Consider the following 24,687-nt stretch of genomic DNA (forward strand, 5'->3'; position numbering starts at 1 on the left):
ATACCGTCGCTCATTTTTAAATACATCCTTAATGCATTCTCTCGCCTCAGGGGCTGTATATCACTTCTTTTCCACGTTCGGTGCAGTGATGAAGGTGTAAACTTTTTACATTGCTCTTGGACCCTTGTTACGCAAGAAACCCAGCAGTTTGCAGTGTACTTTTTTATTAATGTCTAAAAGTGTGTGTGTGTGTGTGTTGCGGGGTGACTCTGAGGCCATCTCTGCAGGAGTCAAATCAGAAAAAGGGTCAGGTTATGTTGTAACTCACCCAGGTTTCACCTCCCGCTGCACAAAAGCACTGTAATAAATTCAAAGTCAGAGACCTCTTACATTTCTCTCTGCAACTCCTACCTGTACCTGTTGTCATTCAGTATTTTATCCTCACCACTTTTATCTCCTCATTGCTCTTTCCTCACGGGAAAATTGTTTTCTTACACCTCTCAATCTCTGCTCCTCTTCTGTATTTTACCCAATTTTACAGTCCGAACAGTTAATCGTTCCCTCTTCACAATGTCATTCTACTTTCTGCCTTCCTTTCACAGCTAGTGAAGAGAGTACAGCTGGACATTAATCTGCCGCTGATGAGCCCCACTCTCCAGACGGCTCATGGCTGCTTATCAGGTGCTGGGTAAGATTAAGACAGTCAGCGCTGCCACGGTGGAGTTTTAGCAAGAGGACGGTGAAAAGACTGCGTTAAGGCATTGTCATTATCTTTTTAGAAGCCCATTCACATTGAAAACAATGACTGAAATGTCATTTTTTCTGCTGATAGCGCAATGATTCGTGAGCTAAATTCCTTTAAAAAGAAGCGTCGCTGCATTGACCCTCTAAATCTCTTGGTTTTCTTCTTTCTTGGACCTTTATTTAGTCATTTAAGTGTCTCTGTGCAAAAAAAAACACTGATATCAAAGGAACTATAAAGAGACAGTTTAAACCTTCATCCTTTTTATATCTACCTTCAAAGATATGGTACAGATGCACTTTGACAGGCAAGGCATGGGGAGAATGTAAAGTCAAGTACATATTGATTTCAATGGTAACACATGATCAGACTATCCTGAACCACATATACAGATAAATGTCAAGTGCACACAACTTTATATTACTCCTCCATCCATCCTTGATTTTACATGCATCCCTTTTTTTGCTGAACAGTCTCATCTCAGCACTTAACCTCCAATTTGCATAAGTCATTATGGCTGCGAGGACGGCGGAGGCTATAAATTCTGCTAAGTGTTCATCCGTCGTTGTAAGTTTAAAAATGCCCAACCAATTTTTACATTTCTCTGACTAATGGAGACAGAAAGAGCATCCATCACTGCGACATCATTCATACATTTGATGAGCCAAGCAGTTCCTACTTAATTTATTTGGACACACAGTAGGGGAGAGTGGGGTAAGACGAGCCGGTGGGTAAGTTGACCCACCCACTGTTTCTAGACAACTGTGCATATTTATTGTCACGTGAACATAAATTCAGGAAGCACCCATCATTTGTACCTTCCCCTGTTCGTGAAAAGCACATGGGACAAGTGGTTAGTATTTCTGCACACGAAAAAAACATGTTTTTACTCATCAGAGTAAATGTTTTGCATGTCAGCTATAATTAATATTATTTTAAAGCAAATGTATACAGGTCTAAAAATGCGTATTACACATGTTGGTGATGTGCCAACGTATAAAACAAAGTGACGCATTTAGCTAAAGATTAGCCTGAATTGCTAAGCTTTTTCCAAAATGGTGTCAATGTGGCAAAGTGAGACAAATGCTGTGGGGTAAATCGAGCCAGTGGTTCAACTTACCTGCACCATGCACTGAAGTTAAGTCAAGTCTCTAAAGCATAAAACTGTATGTCAATGAAGAATGACACACCTGGTTTGGTTTATCATATGTTAAACATTTTAGAAAAAGCTATCATGCCAAGGAGCTACAAAAGAAGGAACAACTGAGGCTCAACATCCCTTAAAGACGACTATGGCTCCTGTTGAAAAGATTTTAAAAACTGGCACAATATTGATGAATATCATTTAAAACGATGTTTTCAAACAATTTATGAAAATGTTCAGGTTGTGAATACGTCTCAGATTAAAAAAAAAGACGTTCAAATTGGATTCCAATTTCTGCCGCAGTGAAGACGTCCTTAAGTAACTGCATGTAATAAACAACTGTCAAATGTATTTTGCTCTATTCTTTTCATGCCTTTTTTCTTCTCTACAACCAAAGCTAAAAAGTTATCTCAGTGAATAATCCATGATAATGATCATAGTCTTGAAATATTGGCACAAATGAATAAACACCTGTCATCAGATTTCAATAGACACAAAACATATTGATGTTCAGTTATGTTGTGTTTTTGTTTTTTCGCTCTAACACAGCTTCAGAGACTTCAAAGTATTATTTGCTCGAATCATTTTATTTACTTGGGAATATCTCAATAATGCAACATTTTAAAGAAAGCATTACAACATGAAAGGGATAGTTTCAAACAAACCTCCATTAGGACGCAATTAAGTGTTCCTTAATGTTATTTCAAAGGAGGCAGGTTTGAGGTAGGAATGTTAGGGAGTATAGGGGTTAGGATAAGGGATAGGGGTTTGGGTGAGGGTAAAGAGGGTTTTGGGGTGGGGGGGGGTTGGGGGGTAGGCTTATGTGAGCCAGGGATGGAGCTGGAGCTGCTCCAAGGAGGGACGCTCCTGAGGGTCTTCGTGTAAGCAGAAGTGCAGAACTTCCAGGCAGCTTTCAGACAGTTTATCGCTGATCTTTAGTTCGCCGCTGAGGAAGTTTTTTGTTCCAAATCTGCACCCGTGCAGCACTTCATACAGGGCCACGCCCAGCTGCCACACTGTGGTGGGACCGGCCCTGTAGGTCTTGCTCTGGAACCACTCAGGTGGGATGTGCTCCAAGGTGCTGCAGAAGACTTCATATGTGGAGCTCTTCTTGGTGAAGCAGCTGAGGCCGAAGTCAATCAGCTTCGCTCGCGGGGCTTCAGCGCTGGTGTCAATCAAGATGTTCTCCAGCTTGATGTCGCCGTGGAAAACATTCTTTGACTGAAGCTTCCGGGCTGCTTCAACCAGCTGCTTGATAAAATATCGCTGGTCTCCTCCTCCTGCAGGGACCCTCCACTGTTGAAAATGGGATCGAAGAGGTCGACCACAGGGACTGGACGCTCCAGGACCAGGATGAGCCCTATGCCCTATGCCCTATATGTCAATAATGCAACATTTTAAAGAAAGCATTACAACATTAAAGGGATAGTTTCAAACAAACCTCCATTAGGACGCAGTTAAGTGTTCCTTAATGTCATTTCAAAGGAGGCAGGTTTGAGGTAGGAATGTTAGGGAGTATAGGGGTTAGGATAAGGGATAGGGGTTTGGGTGAGGGTAAAGAGGGTTTTGGGGTGGGGGGGGGTTGGGGGGTAGGCTTATGTGAGCCAGGGATGGAGCTGGAGCTGCTCCAAGGAGGGACGCTCCTGAGGGTCTTCGTGTAAGCAGAAGTGCAGAACTTCCAGGCAGCTTTCAGACAGTTTATCGCTGATCTTTAGTTCGCCGCTGAGGAAGTTTTTTGTTCCAAATCTGCACCCGTGCAGCACTTCATACAGGGCCACACCCAGCTGCCACACTGTGGTGGGACCGGCCCTGTAGGTCTTGCTCCGGTACCACTCAGGTGGGATGTGGTCCACGGTGCCGCAGAAGACTTTAAATGTGGAGCTCTTCTTGGTGAAGCAGCTGAGGCCGAAGTCGATCAGCTTCGCTCGCGGGGCTTCAGTGCTGGTGTCAATCAAGATGTTCTCCAGCTTGATGTCGCGGTGGAAAACATTCTTTGTCTGAAGCTCCCGGGCTGCTTCAACCAGCTGCTTGATGATCATGCTGGTCTCCTCCTCCTGCAGGGACCCTCCACTGTTGACAATGTGGTCGAAGAGGTCGACCACAGGGAATGGACGCTCCAGGACCAGGATGAGTTCCTGGTCCAGAAAATAATAATCCAGCAGGGAAATGGATCTGGATTTTCCTTCTGCTGCTCCACTGGAGATCTTCAGCATGATGCCCACCTCCAGAGGGAGTGTCCTCCTCTGTAGGGTGACACCGGTCACACTGTCCCTGGGAATGTGTTTAATGGCCACAGGTAAGTTGTCTGCCCTCCTTACGCCAGCGTAGACGGACCCGTAGCCTCCCTCGCCCAGCTGGCTTAGCTGTTTGTATTTGGCCTCGAATTCACGTCTGCTGGCTTTATCTACGGCGTCTGAGCTGACCCTCTGCCTCTTTCTGGGTGTGGCTTCCTGCTCTGAGAGTTTCCTCTTCAGTCTCGCGTTGTCCACTGAGAGTTCAGGATCGGAGGTCCTCTGCCTTTTCCAGGTGTGCTCTGGATCTTCTGAGGCTCTTGTCTTTCTGGCCCCTGCAGAGCCAGTCTCACAGGTCCTCTTCCTCTTTGCGGGTACATTTCTGTCAGAACCAGTGGTGCTGTTTCCTCCACTGGTCTGAGCAGGGAAATTACCGTGAAAGGTCTGGCTGGAGTTTTGATGGTTTGTGTTACAATCCATGACAATTTTGGTGGTTTGAAGGTGGTTTAAAGAAAGTGACTTGACTTGTAGGTGAAGAAACACTTGTGACTTGGTGAGTCGAGTCTGAACCTTATAAACTTTTAACAGAAAGGAACAAAGGAACAAAGGATCAAAGGAATAAAGGAATAAAGGAGCAAAGCGATAGAACACTGTACTGTATTAGACAGATTCTAGAATTCTGCTGTGTGTGTGTGTGTGTGTGTGTGTGTGTGTGTGTGTGTGCACGTACACACGCACGTGTGAATAAAAGTCATTAGTTCACATTAATACATCAATTGTCAGTCATTTATTGATTAAATACATGAATGCCAAAGCTCATTGATAAACAGTTTAAACTCTCTGTCTCACATAATGGTTCATAATGTAAACTATATGTAGTTTTTCAAATGTAGTTATTCAGTTGTTTCCATTCATAGTGTTAGATAAAATGTATTCACTTGTGATAATTTGTTTTGTGATACTGTATTGATCTGTAAAAGCACTGTGTTGAATTGTTATTTACAGTTTCCAAGCAAACATGTGTGTTTAAACCCCCGAGTGCTGGACAGCAGTGTTATAATACTTCTTCCCGTCTTGTTACAACGCAAAATGAGACAACAGGAAAATAGCGATAGAAATGATTTAGTAATTTCCAAACTGGTGTTCTTCCATCCATCCACCCATCCATCCATTTTCCTCCACTTACCCACTAACACGAAAACCTACAAACACCCGCTAACACCCGTTTTTTTTGGTTAATGGGAAAGGTTATAACCAGCATTCAGACCAGGGTCAAATGACTCTGCAGTATGCAGTGTCGACACATTAATCTCTGCCCCCTTTCTGGCGCGATATGCTCCGTCGGTAACTTCTGCGACTCCTTGTCATCTCAGCTACAAATTCTGCCTGTCTCCATCCAAAAGATTGCCTGTGTCTCTGCTGTTTTCTACTTGTGCTTAAAAGTCCCCATGAATCAGCTAGCAGGGTGGTACTTGATTCTACAACCTGTATTTACACCTCACTTGATTTCATGGGAACTTTAATAAATGGTTAATCATTTAATCACTTTATGTTGTGAAAGTTTACCTTACCTTGCTTTTACTGGTCTTTCTTCTTTCTTTACTTCATAAAAATACTTCCACATATCACTGCTGGTTATCATTCTGCCTGTCATGTTAGATCCAGTCATGTCTGACCATTCTCAGCAGCTACTAAGATGTGTGTTTTTTATGTATTGATCTGTTAGAATGTTCATAGATAGAAATAACAGCCCTGGATCCTGTCAAAAACTCAAATTCACACCTACTATGGACAATTTCCTTCCAAATCAAATATTCTCATTTAGCCTACCTGACTGGTGTGTGCAATCATTCTTAAACTGGTGACGTAAAATTTTGCTCACAAGAAATTTTAGTTATTCAGATTATGGCCAGTTGGTTCTAGCAAAAAATATTTCTATGAAGCCTCAGGGAGAGCAACACTTTCTTATTGAATACTTTCTCCTCCTGCCAGCATCAATTATAGCAAATGTTTCTTCCTCCAATTCGGAAGCAGTAGTATCTCTGCTGCTCCATCAATAAACAGAGACCAGAACAACACTGGCATCTCACAGAGAAAACAGGAAACTCAATAGAAGCGGTGCGGCCTCTTTATAAAAACATAGATTTCCTGCAGTACTCCTGACAGATGCTGAAGTTTAAGTGTTTGTGCACAGCTGGGACCCAGGAGAGGAGACTGACTGTGGCTCTCAGTGTGTACCTGTGTGTGTGTGTGTGTGTGTGTGTGTGTGTGTATGTGTGTGTATGTGTCATTGATGCCACATCAAAGAGCTGAGTTGACATTCCTGGGTCATTGACTGCAGACTGAGAACAGCAGAGACAGAGTGGAAGTGTCTCCTTTAATGGTAAAACACAGGTGAGGGAAGAAGTTTGAGAAGATGAAGCTTTCTGTTGACTGCACTTATGCAAAAAAGACTTCTCTACAGCAGCACAGCCTCCAAACTAAATAAAAACGCCATCCCTCCAACAGACAGAAACAGGGCTTGAGCAAAGATAAATTCACTGTATTCACAGCTGCCTCTTTCTTCTGACAGCTCAAATGCAGGCGTATTGTACCACTGTATTCTGGGTTGTAAGTTGTATAAATGTAGCTTCTGTGCTATTTGTCATAATTTCACTGCTTCTTAAAGGCAACTGAAAAGACAATTGATAGAGGAAATCTGAAGGGACATTGGGCTTTATTTCAAGTTAAATCAACCTATAGATGTTAGCATTCAGCCACTTCTTGGCCAATATTTCGTTGCCTAGGAACATGTTACCTACATTTAATGTTGGCAAGGAATTTACTTCTATAGTATCAGTAACACTACAAAACTGCAATATTAACCTTCAGGCACTTTTTAGCTCACGGAAAAATACACTAGTAAGTGGTTAAATGCTAGTATGAGCAGTTCTCTGGGTTAAGCTAAAAAGCTGAAAATCATATCCTCCTATGGTACGCATTATGATGCCAGTTGGGAAAAAACATTTTGGAGTGCTTTTTTGTCATAAAATAGACCAAATAAAAATAATCTGAAGAAATTTTCAAGAAAATATTTTTTGGGAGTACTTTTTGGGGTGCGTTGCCTTGAGGCAACACTGTATCATAATGGTAAGTAATGAAAAAAGTTATTGTTTCAAATTTGAACAAAATGTATTTAAAAAGACATGGAAAATACTAAGTAGCCTCAACAGGTTACAATGCATGCCATTTGAATGCTTGTTTTCAATTTCATCTGTGTCTGCCAGTCTCCTGAGTATAAAGAAATATACAAAATATAAGCTTGTGCTCTGCAAAAAAGACTCAAAAAGTTCTCTGTAATAGTAGACTATAGCCTACAGTGTACAGTAATAGCCTGAACTTTACTTTACTACATCAAATTTATCTAGGTTAAATTGTAGAGATAAAGAGAAAATGATGATAACTGGTATGCTTTTGAACAGTATATATACCTAAATACGCAATATTAAAAGGTCATGGTGAATCCACCTCAAGGCAACATTTGCATTTTAACAAGTTTCCATTACTTAATTAGCAAATATAGTACATTAAACTATTAGAAATTAAGCTTTACTCATCTATTATTGTGAATCAATTTTTTTCCAGACTGAAAAAGGCCAAGAAAAGACATTTTCAGACCATTTTTGTGGAGAGAAATGGCTGAGCTGATCCTTGTGAGAAAGTCTGCAAAAAAGGGATTCAGGCTGGCCTCCAGAGTGTCAAACCAAATTTAAGGAGTGCTATCGGTTCCTTATGGTCCTAGCTCTTTTTCAAAGTATTGCATCGTAACTGGGGATGTATTGTGTGAGTGTAAAAGGCCAAAAATGGGTATGTTGCCTAGAGGCAACATCGTACCATCATCAATATTAGCTATCTTTAGACAACAAATTATGTTAGCGTTCAACCGCTTCCAGGTAATATTACCCTTGCTAGAGGTACTAGCTAACTAATATTACATAAGCTACGAATTTACGCCTTTTCTATAATATCCGTTACACTACAAAACGGTTCTGCCACTCTGTAGGTCACTGCAAATTATGCTAATAAGTGGTTGAATACTCATGTTTGCTTGTCTCTAAGTGAAGCTAAAGAGTAAAATATAGTTGAAAATATTTTTTAGTAGTTTTACCAACATGTGATATGAGCTACTGTTAGACAACAGCTTATTGTAGCATTTAGCTACTTCCTGGTTAGGAAGTTTGGTATCTCGTAACACAACCAAACAGTTACATTTACCTTTAGCCTGTTCCTAGCTCATGGTAATATAAGCTACAGCCATGGCCAAAAGTTTTGAGAATGACACAAATATACATTTTCACAAATTCTGCTGCCTCAGTTTTTATGATGGTAAGTTGCATATACTCCAGAATGTTATGAAGAGTGATCAGATGAATTGCAATTAATTGCAAAGTCCCTCTTTGCCATGGAAATGATCTTAATCCCCCAAAAAACATTTCCACTGCATTTCAGCCCTGCCACAAAAGGACCAGCTGACATTATTTTAGTGATGCTCTCGTTAACACAGGTGAGACTGTTGACGAGGACAAGGCTGGAGATCACTCTGTCATGCTGATTGAGTTAGAATAACAGACTGGAAGCTTTAAAATGAGGGTGGTGCTTGAAATCATTGTTCCTCCTCTGTTAACCATGGTTACCTGCAAGGAAACACGTGCAGTCATCATTGCTTTGCACAAAAAGGGCTTCACAGGCAAGGATATTGCTGCTAGTAAGATTGCACCTAAATCAACCATTTATCGGATCATCAAGAACTTCAAAGAGAGAGGTTCAATTGTTGTGAAGAAGGCTTCAGGGCACCCAAGAAAGTCCAGCAAGCGCCAGGACCGGCTACCGGACGAAAAGGTGAGCGCTACCATCAGTCCTGTGTCATGCCAACAGTAAAACATCCTGAGACCACTCATGTGTGGGGTTGCTTCTCAGCCAAGGGAGTGGGCTCACTCACAATTTTGCCTAAGAACACAGCCATGAATAAAGAATGGTACCAAAACATCCTCCGAGAGCAACTTCTCCCAACCATCCAAGAACAGTTTGGTGACGAACAATGCCTTTTCCAGCATGATGGAGCACCTTGCCATAAGGCAAAAGTGATAACTAAGTGTCTCAGGGAACAAAAAAATCGAAATTTTGGGTCCATGGCCAGGAAACTCCCCAGACCTTAATCCCATTGAAAACTTGTGGTCCATTCTCAAGAGGCGGGAGGACAAACAAAACCCCACAAATTCTGACAAACTCCAAGCATTGATTATGCAAGAATGGGCTGCCATCAGTATGTTGGCCAGAGGTTGATTGACAGCATGCCAGGGCGAATTGCAGAGGTCTTGAAAAAGAAGGGTCAACACTGCAAATATTGATTCTTTGCATAAACTTAATGTAATTGTCAATAAAAGCCTTTGACACTTATGAAATGCTTCAGTATACCATAGTAACATTTGACATAAAGATGTAAAAACACTGAAGCAGCAAACTTTGTGAAAACCAATACCTATCATTCTCAATACTTTTGGCCACGGCTGTAGTAAGTGGCTGAATGTTAGCATTAGCTGTTTTCTACCTGTCGCTATTTGGTTATCAAATATGCTGTTTTAACTTGTGATATGGCATGATTTCCCTTTGGATTTTCAGTTGATGATCAATCAAGAAGCAGTGAAAAGATAATGATTTGTCAGATACCCTCATTATACACAACTTAAAACCTGGAACTATGCAGTAGGCTACAAGGAAGGAAGAGAAATATGGCGGCTGTGTGAATATGGTCATGTTGTCATCATTAAAGTAGCTAAGTTGTTCATGGAAACTGAGCAACCTTTGTTATGGAAACGTCTGTTTGTGGTTAAATGTTGGTTAAATGACCTTCAACATGCCCACACACAGAGTTGCACAGGTTTTTAAAGTTCAATCTCCTTAAGTTTTGTCTTAAGGGACAAAACTTTTACTTGGTATTTACTTCTGAAAGTCAGACCTAAGCCAAATGAATTGGACATATTGTCACTGGCCTAATTAAGGCACACTTCTGAACAGAGCTCAGGGAGGGAAAGAGTGGGAGGTTCCACTTACTCTCCCCCATCATCACGCCTTGTACTTTCTGCACCAGGAAGCCGCATGTTAAGCAGGTCTTTCTAAAATCTCTCAGCTCATTGACATCAAGTGCATCTCCCCACTTGGCTCACTCAACACTTCCATAATAACAGTCATTATCTTCCGCACACATCTTTCTGCTTCATTTAAGCCCGTCTTAACAAGGGGGTATCTATCATGGAGGTGCTACTGTTCTGCGGTCGCACTGACCTCCAGCACTTTGATTTATTCCTGACCGTCTCCACAGCTTCGTCTTTCGCTCACGCTGCAGGACAAAAAGCGCCACTGTGAACCTTTTTAATTATGAAGACATAATTTAAAACTTCATCAGTCCTAGGTGGGTGCGGGACAGGGTGACACGAGCAGCCGGCAGGTTCGCTGTCTTACAGCTGGGGTCATTTTTTAAATAGAGATGAGGGTATGTTAATAAGATGGGTAAATAAGGGCAGTGCTGCTTCAAGTGTACTTAGTGGTTCTAAAATTATTCACCATAACGATCAGGCTCGTGCCACTTTGATGAAACTTTCCTTCTTGTTGCGGCATTGATGCAAGTTGGTGTCATTTTTCTAAAAACAAATTGGTTTAAATGGAGGCTATGTATCATCATGAGTGTGCATGTGTGCGTGAGATGAGATTGGTGGTGCTGTTAGGCGCACACAGCATCATTATTTTGATTTTGTCCTCCACTCCTGTGACTTGGGCGAAGCAGCAGGACACTGAAAGATGAGGACGATGAGGTGCACTAGGCTCCGCCTGGACAAACACAAGGACAGCTCCACCGTCGACCACAATGTATTAAACCAATTATTCACCATCAGGGATTGTTTTCTGCGACAGTGCATGTTTTGTTTACTCGGCTCAGAGATTCAGCGAATGGGGTGTCATCTACGGCACAGGCGGCAGAGATTGTAAACATGTTTTTCTCTCCCCTTCCTACAAGACTATAAATAAAAAGACTGCTGTTAGAAGATTTAATTCTGTGAAGCCTCTCTCTCTGGGGCTCTGCGCTGTGCTAAGAAGCCCATCGCGAAAAGCCTTCAATTAACAGAGTACGCCTTCATCTTCTGACCAAAGTCACCTTGAACAATCAAATTATCTCCAAATTTAAATAAAACAATCACTCCCAATCAATCACAGTTCATTAGCTCCCAAATTATTGCCATTGCCTCTTGAACATGCACCACTTGTTCACAGTCACACACTCGAAATACGCAGTACTAAGGTCATCTACAAACACACCTGTGTGCACAGTAAAAGAAAAGCAGGAGACGACAATAGTTTACGCTGAATTGGTTTTAATTCCTGATCACACAAGGCACAGTTGTGTTTGTTTGAGGGACCACAGTTTGAGAGATTTCAGTTGGGTTTGCAGGACTTAGAAAAGTTGGAGTTCATCCTCTCCAAACTGGCAGTCGGCTGGAGCAGACAGACAAAGTTAGTTAGATAAATTTAGAGCAGTGGGATTCACACTTCTCTAATAAGCAACTGAATTATAAATCACTTAAAAATGCCCTCAACTCCAAGGACTTTTTCAGGCTAACACTTATTAAAAACTGTCTCCAAAATAGCATAAAAACTTTATTATATCCAGGACATTTTGGATAAAAATATGATACCATTTAAGAGTACAGCAAACCAATCAATCAAAACTACTTTGAAATACTAATTTATTTAAAAGATAAAGAATTTAAAGTCATTGTGATATCAGAGGTTAACAATGGTGCATTCAGGTGGTTTAAAAAAATCCCCAAAAAATGAAACTTCATAACTTGAACTCCTGATCGACAATAAACAATTTACGGTGTGTGTGTTGTTTAAGATTGCTCTGTTGTTTCCATCTAGGTTGCAGCTACATCCCGCTCTCAGCCTCATCAAAGTCACTCCATCAGAGCCGACGGAAGTAAATGCCTTTCCCCCCCCTCGACAGGACGAAGGGAGGAAAGAGGCTTGTCAACACTAAAAGCATTTTCACACTGCGGGACCAATCTCCAGCACCACTGCCCTGACCAAGGTCATTTCTGTTCAAACAGCAAAGACCAAAATGATGTAGTGGACTGATATCCCAGGGTCAGCATGCTACAGTCCATCTTAAGAGCACAGGGTGGTGTAAAACTAAGTCCGGGCTTCAGCATCCGCAATTTTACGGTTCTTGGGGTTACAGCTGAGCGTGCTGATTTTTTTTTTTTAACTGGATTCTGCAGAATGAGCTTATCTCTTCATCCGCTGTCAACCCCAGATGTCCTGTAAGTATCGCTTCTCCTCCCTCAGCCCCGCCAGCGTCTTCATTGCATCCAGTTGGTCCACCTGAAGCTCTGTTTTGATCATCTCCATCAGGGTGTCGTTCACGTCTTTAGCCATGTTCTTAGCATCTCTGGTGGAGAAGAAAAGAGTGTTAGAAAAATCACAGTCCTAAGCACAGTGGAAAGCACATTTTTTTTGTGGAACCAGCAAGTGTTGCCAGTCCAGGAGTGCATCCTGGAAGGAAATTGCTGAAATCTCTATCGTGCTGTGGCAGCATATTGTGTGAGATTCATCATCCTGTGGACCTAAAGTGAAGTTTTTGACTCTGAGGAATTCAAGCAGCTCTGATGTTTCAAAGATCATTTACTCAAAAGGTGAACTGAGGGGCCTGGCAGTGATGAGAGATGACACCTCTGGATAGACGAAGTGATATACAGCTATACGAATGTTGGCCTGATTTGACTTGCTTAGGTGTGTTTGGCATCTTTTCTTTTCTTTACACTGACAGAAACAATATGTTTAGACATGAGAAGTAGGGAAAAGAAGGCATGTATACACGGTGAATGCTCCAAACTGTACAAGTTGTTGCATCAGCGTGAGGTCAGCAGCAGCAAAGGGAGTTAGAGACGGGAGTTTGTGAGCAACTTGCTTTCATGCGTGGCACTTCAGCACCTTTTGTTAATTTTTTATGAAATATCTGCTTTGCTGGAAGCAGAACTTGTCATCGGCCGACAGGTGAAGTCTGCAGCTGCACTTGGCGCTGAATTGCTTCACGGCTACGTCATGTCTCTGACACAATTCCAATGTCTACTGCGGCATCTCAAAGGCACCATGTCTCCAGGAGTGTGTTGTTTTTGTCTCGCTCTCTCTGCTGAGCTTTTACACAGGGGGGAAAGATTGCTATGCTAACAGGAGTTTGTTTTCATAGACAGAACAATAATAGCAGAAATAAACATTATATATCCATGTCACATAGTTTCATCACCTACTTTTGTACATTGTGAAATACTGTGAGAGTGCCTTCACTGCCTTTACCGTGATCTGTAAATGTTAACAGGCAGACCTTATTTAAAGTATGGAGGAAGATCCATATGCATCTTATCATGCAGTGCTAAATTTGGCAGCAATTTTAGATTCAGTCTTGAAGGAGCAATTGGCCCCTGGAAAAAGCCACTGTCAGTCAAAGCTGGTGTTCCCTGTAATCGATAGAAGCAATAATATTTGAAATTGACTCCATAGCTGTGGAGAAAGTTGTACAAACAGCTCGTGGTTTGGCCCATTCTACAATCCTACAACACCCAGCGTGCATTGCGCCCCTCCCTCTGAAAGGAACGGCCCAGCGAAAGACGCTGGAGTGCCTCTCCTTTCTTCTGAAACAAACAAGCCGTAAGACATGATTGGCTGACAGTACTTGGAGTGACCATGTAGCCCCTCCCTCTCGTGGAGTCGCAAACGTGGGGGAGGGGCTGCACTGCACTGTCACTCCAAAGTTGTAGAACACATGGCCGCTCTAGGATCGGTTATTCGGCCTTATATGTACAAGCCAGAATCGCCAGAATGGTAAACTGAAATCTTGGCGACTAGACTTCAAGCTAGTGCAAGAAGGCAGCCTGAGGTGAATGACGGTGAATGACGATTGGTCGATTTCAGCAAAAGCAATGGTCTATATAGAAACCTGCAGCTGTTCTGAACAGCCCATTTCAGAGGAGACCTTTTTAAACATGTCATTCTGGAAAAACACAGAATTATGCAGTTTTCACTTTTTCACACCAAAAAATGTGAAACTCACATTCAATCGAGGCCTCACTGACACATCACAAAAATAGACCAGACATGCAGATTATGAGAAGTGCTGCGAGTCAGATGCTCAGCAGTCTTTTCACACAGAAGTGCAACAACATGACGCCTCCACGCGAGGTGAAGACAGAGTTGAATCTATTATTGTTATTATCATCTTACCCGCAGACATAGAGGTAACCGTTCTGTTTGAGCAGGATGTCGGTGACATGTCGCCTGTTAATTAGCAGGTTGTGCTGGACGTATCTGGGTCGTCCCTCCTCCTCCTCCCGGTCGTCTCGGGAGAAACACACCTTGAGGTGGCTCAGGGTACCGCTGGACACAAATCCCTCCAGCTCCTCTCTGCGCGAAAGGAGAAAAGGGTTGCAGAGACACATCCAAACATTTTAGGTAATTATAAATCCAATTTCCTTCCGAGGTGATTACAGTAATCCTGGACAGGTTGTTCCTGATTTATGAAGAAAGTTTTCCAAAGCGAGAGACCAACCTTGTGAGATAGCACCTGTTCATGTTTTTATTCTAACTGAGAAATATGTAGAAAGTGCAGGCGTATTGATGCCAAGAATTCAACACAGTTTTCATACTGACTGTTTACCCTCTTACAGCCAACGCTCCCTTAAGATTTAACAAGAAATTTAACCACCTAACAAGACATATGAACCCCCCAGCAAAACATTTCCTAAGAACAAAAAACCTGTCCACTTCAATAAAACAGAAAACTGACGGATAAACAACCAATTTTTTTCATGTTTAACGAGAGAAGTGCAGAAAAATCTGGATTTCATAAGCAAGGTTGACTTTCTGTTAAAGCATCTTTTTTTACAATCCTCGCAGCCTTGCAGTTTGGTGTAACCTTGCTCGCTCTATGTGGTCTGCTTGCCAACTAATACTCCTTCTTCTGCCTCGGTGTTTTTACAGGGCCTGGGGTGCTATCGGACGGAAAGGAAAGAGAAAGGTGGAGAGGGAGCGAGGGTTTACAGAGGCTCGGAGCATCACGGTTAAAGTTAAGCAGTCGGAATGAGCAGAGACACACGAACAGACGCGGGACGGGCAAACGCACACTCATAAGAAGCTGCGGCTCGGAGAGCATGGGTGAAGGTCACTGCCTCGGGGGTCTGTGTTTTGCAGTAACCCCGAGACTAAAATAAGGCAATTTCCAATAACGCACAGGCGCTGTGGTGCAAATGTTAAAGGTGGAGATGAGTTTTATTGTCTTTCTTTAATGTGAATCATCCGAAATTGAGCTTCTCCTGCTGTTGTTTACAATCTCACCTCTGACAGGAGAAAGAGTCATTATTAAAGAAACCGTGCTCTTTTGAGATATGTGATTAAAAAGTCTGTTTGAACAAGAAAGCAACAAGAAGAAGGATGGCGGAGTCTTTTCTGCTCGACATCTGAATATGCATCATGAGAGATTGATAACCGTGTGAGCAGGAACAGGCGGATGACAAAAGACGGCTGACTTCTTAGAAAACAGTCGAGCCGGGACGCCCCCAGACTCCTCAGCGTGTTTATACAAATAACAGCCTGTGGCGATATCCCGGACCCTGACGTGATCTCAGCAGGCCTTCGGATATGTTTCCCTTACTGCATGAAATTATGATCCATGAAGAGGGGAGTCAGAGGAAAGGGGGGAAAGGATAAGTGTAGGAGAGGAGGGAGGAGAGTTTGATGAGAAGGCAGATTGGCATCAACCTCTCAGAGGGGACGTTCAGCCGCATCGCTCGCCTTGTTTGGCTTTTGTATGTGGGAATAATTCAGAACACAATCAGATCAGAGATTGGGTCAAATCTTGGCGCAACATTCTGTTGTATAGAATAAAAAGCTGTTAATTCTAAACACTGACCGGCCACTTTATTAGTTACACCTGTTCAACTGCTCGTTAACGCAAATATCTCATCAGCCAATCGCATGGCAGCAACTCAATGCATTTAGGCACGTAGGCATGCTAAAGTTGAAACCGAGCGAAAATATCCAATGAGCTGCAGGTCTCCGGGCGAAAATGCCCGGATAACCACTCATAACAACTGAGGTATGTAGAAGAGCACCTCTGAACGCACAACATGTCGAACCTTGAAGCAGATGGGCTACAGCAGCAGAAGACCTCACTGGGTGACACTCCTGTCAGCTAAGAACAGGAAACTGAGGCTACAGTTCGCACAGCCTCATCAAAACTGGACAATAGAAGATTGGAAAAACATTGCCTGGTCTGATGAGTCTCAATTTCTGCTGCCACATTCGGACGGTATGGTCACAATGGTGGTGGTGTAATGGACATTTAGGGTCCCTTAGTTCCAATTGAGAATCGTTTAAACGCCACAGCCTACCTGAGTATTGTTGTTAACCATGTCCATCCTTTTATGACCAACTTCTGATGGCTACTTCCAGCAGGATAACACGCCACGTCACAAAGCTCATCTCAAACTGGTTTCTTGAACATGACCGTTTAGTCCACTGTACTCAAACGGCCTCCACAGTCACCAGATCTCAATCCAATAGAGCACCTTTGGGGTGCGGTGGAACGGGAGATCCGCATCATTGATGTGCAGCCGACAAATCTGCAGCAACTGCGTGATGCTATCCTGTCGATATGGACCAAAATCTTGTTGAATCTACGCCACGAAGAATTAAGGCAGTCCTGAAGGCATGGCATTATGACTTTATCTGAAATGCTACAAACTATGCTAAGCAGGTCTCTGCATTCAAAAGGCAACGCCAGACATCAAACTGCATTTCCTTTGATAGAAATCCAACAGCGATGAACGCGGGCAGCCAATTCAACTGCAGGTATGTTGCTCTCATTCTGCTAACCTATTTAAATCGAGTACAACTCTTCACGGGTGGCTCATAAAAACACAGACTAATCGCTTTGGTCAACACTGTGGGGGTGTTCATCAGAGGAAGCCCACACTGTGAACAAACACAGCCTTCTACCTGCCGGTGGGTCGGTATTTAACTAAGGGATAGAGGAAACAAAGGGGAACAAACAACATCCTCTGTGATCTATTCGTGTGTGTTTAAGGATGCTAATCCATTCACACAGTACTTAATCCTGCAGCAGAACTCGATCGGTGCACCGGCATCTAGTGCACGCGTGCCGCTGATACTGGCAGGAGACGATCAATTAGTGTGTATTTAAGAGAGTAAAGCAGAGGAGGAGAGATCAGAGGAGTGATCTACTCTCAGGTGGATGTCAATCTACAGCGCTTTAACGAGACAAAAAGGTCAACTCAAGTAGTTGCTAAAATCTGTTGGATTTAATTTCACAGACTCCTAATACGTTGTAGAGATGGAAAACAAGACCACAACTCTCCTCAAAACACAGTCAGTCCTGTCTATAATATAGCTTTGTGTCAGTGTTGAGCACTAAACAAATAAATATACTATAATATACAGTGAGAATCCCCTCCAGGTAATAAACAATAGGGCTGGTTCAGTTACAATTTATCAAATCTGCATCTGGTAGTGAGTCTGCTTGTCAGTTCTAAATCCTCTCTCTCTGCAGTGGACACATTTAATCCCTTATCAGATCTCTATAGGGTTTCGCCTTCTATAACTTTACAGCTGCATTGACTGAGGAAAGTTTTGAGCACTGAATTAAAGGATCATCTTGATAGGTGTATTGGCAAACAGTAGATTTTTTGCATATCCAGGGACACGCAGCAACACTTCCATTCACTCTAAGTCATAACACGGAGAATATTCAGTCTCCTTTCAGCTCTGTTTGGTCTCCACCGATCCAAAGAAGCTAAATGCTAATTGCTAAACTCTGACCCGGTCACACCTGGTATCAACATGTGGTTTTTTATGATTGGATCACAAGTGGACAGCCTTGAGTACAGGTGTGAACCATTGACTGTATAAAATGATGGACGACATGACAGCTCCCTAAAGGTGAAGCCAAAACATCTATATCGCCCCCTGCTGACTGGCTGCAGTATAGGCCATAAAGCCCGCCTCCTCCATGTTAACAGATGGTACATGAGTCGAATTATAAAATCAAAACACACGTCAAATTTTTCAAAAAATCTCAAACTTCATTTTTCCAACAAGTTTATTGTTAATTAGTTATTTGATGCTGTAAAAAGGATGATTGACAGCTCTGTTGACCAATACGGCTCCTGCAGCCGATCTGTTCCTGATTAGCAGAGTAGAGGAAGAACGGCGAGAGTAAACGTAACCAAAGCACTACAATCATTGAAGTTTCCATATCCGTGAACGTCTGCTTCAGACCAACACAAAGAAGCTGTGGTGTTGGCGTGCGGGATCTTTGACAATCTTTTAAGTTAAGTGTGTGTTTTGGTTAGCGTGGCTAGTGGCTACGGCACCCGCCAATCACTACACCACAACTCTGGCTCTAAATGATGTCACCATAGCAAGATGGCAGCGCCCGCCACAGGGCTATTTCAGCTTCAATTTCGTACAATGAGAGCAGATGGCGATGCATCGTCCATCTATATATACAGCCATTGGTGTGAACACACCCAGGACAGATTGAGGACGCAATAAGATCCGATCACTCCGATCCGGGATGCATTTAACCACAAACTCTGGCAGTGTGTGCGCACGTGTCCTGGGCCACATCAAGCACCGCCAACTCTCCCCGTATCCACATATTTGCGAACAGAGTGGGAAAATTAGATCGTGTGAACAGCTGGGCTTAGAGCTGTCCACTTGTGATTGGATGACTCAGGACACATGATAATACCAGGTCTGAGTAGGGCCTATGTTCACCTTCTAGTCCCTAACCTTTTTTTAGTTGAAACAGCTGCCTGCTGCACCCTGAACGTACGCTCATGGGAGCAGTGAGAGGAAAACAAAGCAGTAAAGTCGCAGCGAGTGAAACTGAAACGAGCTGAAAGATGCTAACATGCTCCGAAGTGCTGGAGAACTTCTGAGGCAAATGATAATAATAATTCTCTGTGAGTTTTCACTACAAGCTGCATAATATTTAATCCGTTTTTAATATTGAAATATTTATAAGCGCACCTTTAACATTACATATTTGCCGTTTAGCTAAATGGCCTCCTAAGATGAGCATTACTCTATGCTAAAAAATTAATACAAGAGGAGGAATATTAAAGTTCTTTAGGGAGCTGGGCAAATCAGGATATTTCATAGACTGGAAGTGGCTTCATAAAGGAACTGCCGACAATAATAAAAGTCATATAACCTCTATACAAATTCTTGCCTTGGGTCACAATTACATGCAAATGCAGCAAGAAGTAGCTCCCTGTTCACTCGACCTTGTTGCCGTGGCTTCGTATGTTTTCTTCCTATATGTCTTTCAAAACATCTTAAGCCTTTTGCTTAATATTGTACACAATGCTCAAGAACACGTCATGTGTACAGACAGCGACATTATGCAGGTCACAGATGACAAAACATGGAATATGCAGTGGCAAGGTGAAGAGGGAGCTGGTCTAGAGAACAGTACGCCTGACTCTGAAAGGGTTAATAAAAGGATGTTTGGTGGTTGTGACTATATTAATGTATGATGCAGAAAAAGAACAGAAAAACACATCTCACCTGAACAGGAAGTCTCTGTCCCTGTGGCGACAACCGAAGAACAGCCAGGTCTCGCCAAACGTGGCCTCAGGCTTCTCCCGCTTCTCCTTCTCTCTGAAAGTCAAACAGCGGATGTTAGCGGTCAATCAATACTCGCAGACGACCAGGCCAGATGGAGGAGAGCGAGTCCTTCCTCCCAGCAGAGGTTAAAGAAGAGTAGTGACACCATTAAGCACTGTCTGCAATGACAGTACACTGAGTGCCACAATTGCCTAATGCACGGAAACGACTGTGTGTGCCGCAGCGAGGACATTATATGTATTATCAAATTTCACCCAAACAGAAGGATAGAGGCCATCACAATAAACAGTTACTGAAAATGAAACTCCGGCTTGCGCTCTGTCTGTGTGTGTGTGTGTGTTTCGCATACACTCAATGTTTGTGTGTCCAACTGTGCTTGCATGCAAGGAAAAAAAATGCTCCTGCAAAAGAGATTCCTCTTGTGGCTCAGAAGTTTGGCAAAGCTCCCAGAATCCTTAGCATGCGATGGCAACACACCGCGCACAAAGCAGCTCTGAGGATGCCCGTATCTGTGCCGCACACCTGCTGCAAAGGTGACAGCTCTCTCCCTGATAACAACAGTTGACCCCCAACCTTTCATGATGCCATCAGTCAGTTGACTCTCTAAGGAGCCCCATGTTATCTGTTACCCCGTCTGGAGGGAGGAGGGGGGATGGTGGATGAGAGAGGAGACAGGGCCGTTAAAGTGACCAACCACGATGAGGGGGCTGAGGAATGCCACAGAGATGCATTGGCCCTTTGTGCTGCGCTGCTGCACTCGCAGGATAAGGTGCTCGACCCGCTAAACCCAAACCTTTGATATTCACAAACAGACTAAATCCGGCTTTGTGTGTCAAGCAGTTACAAATTTAAAATGGCAGCCATGTCGTAGGAAGTTGTTTGGGGCAGTACGACCATGCTAATTTACTGCTGCAATGATAGCTCAATTATTTTCTGGTCTTTGAGTGACAGAAAATGAATCACCAACAGTTTCAGCTCAGTCTGCAGGCTGCTGTGAACGCCAGGTTTCACACAGTTTTTTCTACACACTGCACTTTTCGACATTACAAAGTGCAGCCTCAGCAGGCTTCGGAGAGCTGGCCAATCAGAAGAAAGCGGGCTTGTAAGGGCGGGGTTTCTTAAAGGGACAGAGCTGACTGAGTCCTTTCAGGCAGAGGCTGTATGAAGGCCTGCACAGAGAACTGTAAATTATGCTAAGCTACTCCACGGGCATCACAGAGTGAAATATGAAGCTTTAAATTAGCACAATATCTCCCCTTTGAAATCAGGAAGCTAGGGAGGGACTTGCATGTGTTGATTGCCATTTCAAGTAGGGGTGGGAAGCGCAGGGTAAGTCACAATACGATACGTGATATGTGGTCCACAATAACCATAATATCATGATACAGCGATTCTGCGATAATTGGTATATTGCAAGACAATTATATAATGATACATCACAATATCTGATTAAATTTCAGTTTCGTTCTCTTTGGCGGCTCCTATGGTGATAAACAGTAATTGCGGGAGACACTTCCCAGATATCCAGACAGTGTTGCATGTGTGATGAACACAGTTGGCTCCGGTTGTAACTCTTGATTTTCCTCGCTGACGGTCACTTTCCTTCTTAGAATGTTTGCCTTCATCTGCGCGTCAAATTTGTTTCTTTTTCTTTGGATTTTCACTTATTTCTGAAGTTGTATCTGTAGTCATCAATCTTTTCTTTGTTTGTTCAACCATGTAGATTACCGTTTACCTGCAACACTCGCGGAGACCAGAAAAGCAGCTGCTTAGCTCCGCCTACCCTCTCTGGCAAACCAACCACTGCTGGGCGATGGAAAACGTGTCACTAAGTGGGCGCTTTTTAGTGAAAGTCGCATCAAAAACACAGTGATGACTTATTATTGCCAACTAGCTCGTAGTTCCTGTGTGTCATGGGGGAGGGACTTAAAACTTGGAGAAGTCGTTTAATTGGACGCAAAATCTGTATATGCCACTAAGTGTAGGGTGAATTGTTAACATGTTTTTTATGTTTTCCAGGAAATGACAAACTCTAAAATATCACTGAAAATAAAATAGTTTATTTATTGTTGGGACAACTACGGGTTTTTTAATTTCAAAGCAACTTCACGGTAAGTATGGAGATACTCTTTTCTTCAGCAAACATTAGAAACTTAAGAGAAAACTGAAGTAAAATGCGTGTTATTCAAGTTTCAGTTTGCTTTTCAACTGGCAAAGATGTCAAAATTCATTTTAGCAAGATATTTATCTGACAGAGTGATGAAATGAACAAGGATGGTATGGAAAGATCAGATATTTTATAGACTAAAGCATTAACATATATTTTTCTAAGTAATGAACAGTTGTGTCTGTACTTGCAGCTCTCCTCTGCAAATATCTGTGACTACCAGAACAAAGCTTTGTCCTCATTAATGAAATGAGAAGTTGGCCGGTGTATAAAAATAAAGTTTGTTTGAACTTTGTCAGTGTCTGGTGCTCTCTAACACAGCTGTCTGCCTGACTCGGTCCGAACGCTCAGATCCCATCCATTAGCATCCTGGACCAGATTCTTCTGATCTGCAAACAGCCTCAAGTAAACTCATTTTAGTGGACTCGTCTCTCTCCTCTCCGCCTGCCCTAAAGGGATCAATACCAATATGAAAAACCTGGATTCCATTCTGAGTAGACCACACCGGCGCCTTTCTCTGAATACAAATCACATCACATCACATGCCCACGCTATAACAGCCTGCAATACAATCCCAGGGGGAAGGCAGCATCCACAGAGCACTCCATTTGGGGTCGAAATCAGAAGCGGTTGCCTTTCAGCGCCATTCAGATGATCAGCAGGAGGGGGAAAATGTGAGGAAAGCTGAGGTGAAAGACTTGGTAAACATCCCAATTATCTCATATCTATCATCTGTTTTCTTTGCAGCTCGGTGCGCGAGGTTCAGAGCGCCTTTTTTTCGGCGTGAAAATACAACGAGACAAAAAGAAATGCTTAAATAAAACAACAGCTCGAGGCTTAATCAGTAAAATTACTTTGCAGGATTACATCCATATATACACACAACGTGCTGAATGCTGAATATGTTCATAACACAGGAAGGTGCTGGGAATCAAGATGCTGCAGCCTAATTGTAATCAGCTGAATTAGCTTCATAATAAAAGCTCAATATTTGTTCACACAAACTTTAATAAAAGTTGTCATTTTGAATGGGCGCAGTGCGCCTTAGTATTCAACAGAGCAAACTGGTTCTTTTTCCAAAAAGAAAAGCTTGTTAGAGCTATGAAAAGATTATTTAAGGCTAACCACTGAGTTAAAAAACAATATTTGTTTAACTGTCACTGCTCTGGGCTAAAGAGGAATACGCTGAAATCACATTATCTATGAATTCCTTCCACTCAAAACCCTAGCAATCAATAGCAGAGTACTGGGGGGCCTTATTAAAATCTCCTGGTACCACAGAGTGAGCCTCTGACCTTTAAAGACTCTTCTTCCACTTGTTACCAGCGCTACAAACTCATACAAAGTACTTTTGAAAACAGCCATCGATTAACAGCGGGGGGTGGGAGAGGTAGGCAGATCGAAGTGTCCCCATGTTGTTTTGTTGCTAACAGGACCCTTCTTAGGCCTGGAGGCAGATACGGTGTCCCGTTGACAAACTGGTGATTGTGATCTCCTATCAGAGTGCAGCGTCAGCCGTCGAGGCTTTGTTTTGAATCTCAAGTTAGATCCTGTATAATGCGGCGCACCATGACAGGATTTTACAATCCTCCAGCACAATACGCAGCTGGCAGGAGAGAGGATGAGAGACGCGGAGCGGGGAGGGAGGAGGGAGTGGGAAGGCCGAGCTGATGAGTCGGTTCATGTGAGTTTAACACTAAAGAGCTTTAGAAATTAAAAAGATATTTGAAATGTAATAAACTATAATTAAAAAAATAGAAGAACATTGAAGTCTCAAGGTTGATGCAGCATTGTAATTGTTGTATAATGAAACAAAGCCTTCCAAAATCAATCAAAGTGCGAGTGTTTTGCTTTCACCGCCGAGGGCATACCATTAATAAAACACTTAAATCAGTATTTTGATATCTCACATTAAACAGAGCAATGTTTGGATGGCACTGAACGGATCAAAGTAAGATTGATATGTTCATATCACTGCTCTCTACCAGAGAACAGTCCCTCTGGCTCCACCTTGATCATTAAGAAGAGGAGTCTGTCTGCGAGTGGTGTAACCAGGTCAGGCTAAAAACGTGTGCTATCTTCAGTGCTCCTGCATCCCAAAGGCGCAAACACCTCCTCACCCCACATGACCACCCTTTCCTCGCCCGAGTCTGCTGCAGACAATCCACCAGCGCCACCGTGTCAGCCGGTGCCGTGTCACCTCTCAGAGCTATCATCTGCTGACGCCAGCCGCCACAGCAGAGCAGACGTCCGGGGGATTTAGAGACAATTGGACCTGACTGGGGCGCAACCTCATTTATATAAAGCCACCGAAGAGTTAGACATGTCAGTCTGAGTAAAAAGGCTCACTCCGCTTTCTAACAAGTCATGGTGGGCTGTGGGCTTCGGCCTGGATGGAGAAGCTTCATGTTAAATCCTTCTGACAGGTCATCGTTTTGCAATCCTGATGTAGCCGTCAAATCAGAACCTCAGTACATTAAACAAAATGTCACGTTTTCTACCAAATGATAGCTCTCCTCAAGCATTTAGACGGACAGCAATGGTTTAACAAGCCAGAGAGAACTACGATGTACTCCGCCAACGGTCAATATCCTCGCACCACCTCGCCGGCAATTACAAGACATAATTTACTCCAACAAAATCGCCACCACCTACTGGACTTTTTTACTTTCAAATCAATAACGCTCCATGTGCTGCTTTGACTCCTGGCTCTTCATTACAGGCA

The 24,687-nt window shown here is 42.9% G+C and overlaps 2 protein-coding genes across 2 annotated transcripts in view; both read right to left on the reverse strand.

The window, feature by feature from the left end:
- Positions 1-3,421: 3,421 nt before the first annotated feature.
- On the reverse strand, positions 3,422-4,537 carry LOC138596227 (serine/threonine-protein kinase pim-1-like). The gene has a single exon (XM_069667849.1). It carries the CDS (start codon positions 4,535-4,537, stop codon positions 3,422-3,424), a length of 1,116 nt encoding a protein of 371 aa, XP_069523950.1.
- Positions 4,538-11,456: 6,919 nt separating this feature from the next.
- The window catches only part of mtrr (5-methyltetrahydrofolate-homocysteine methyltransferase reductase), a 31,041-nt gene continuing 17,810 nt past the window's right edge, over positions 11,457-24,687 (reverse strand). The window contains exons 13-15 of the mRNA XM_069667346.1: positions 19,736-19,828; positions 14,369-14,548; positions 11,457-12,539 (exon numbers count right to left, since the gene is read on the reverse strand). Of these exons, the coding sequence (XP_069523447.1) occupies positions 12,395-12,539; positions 14,369-14,548; positions 19,736-19,828 (418 nt within the window). The 3' untranslated portion in view covers positions 11,457-12,394. The remainder of the gene's footprint in view (positions 12,540-14,368; positions 14,549-19,735; positions 19,829-24,687) is intronic.

The sequence above is a fragment of the Semicossyphus pulcher genome, unplaced genomic scaffold (genome assembly GCF_022749685.1).
Source record: "Semicossyphus pulcher isolate SPU_LCO1_2020_fin unplaced genomic scaffold, fSemPul1.0.p SCAF_18, whole genome shotgun sequence".
Classification (NCBI taxonomy): domain Eukaryota; kingdom Metazoa; phylum Chordata; class Actinopteri; order Labriformes; family Labridae; genus Semicossyphus; species Semicossyphus pulcher.

What these genes read in the sequence shown, in the direction of transcription:
- LOC138596227 (XM_069667849.1), bottom strand. Translation starts at nt 4,537, where the DNA reads ATGGATTGTAACACAAACCATCAAAACTCCAGCCAGACCTTTCACGGT.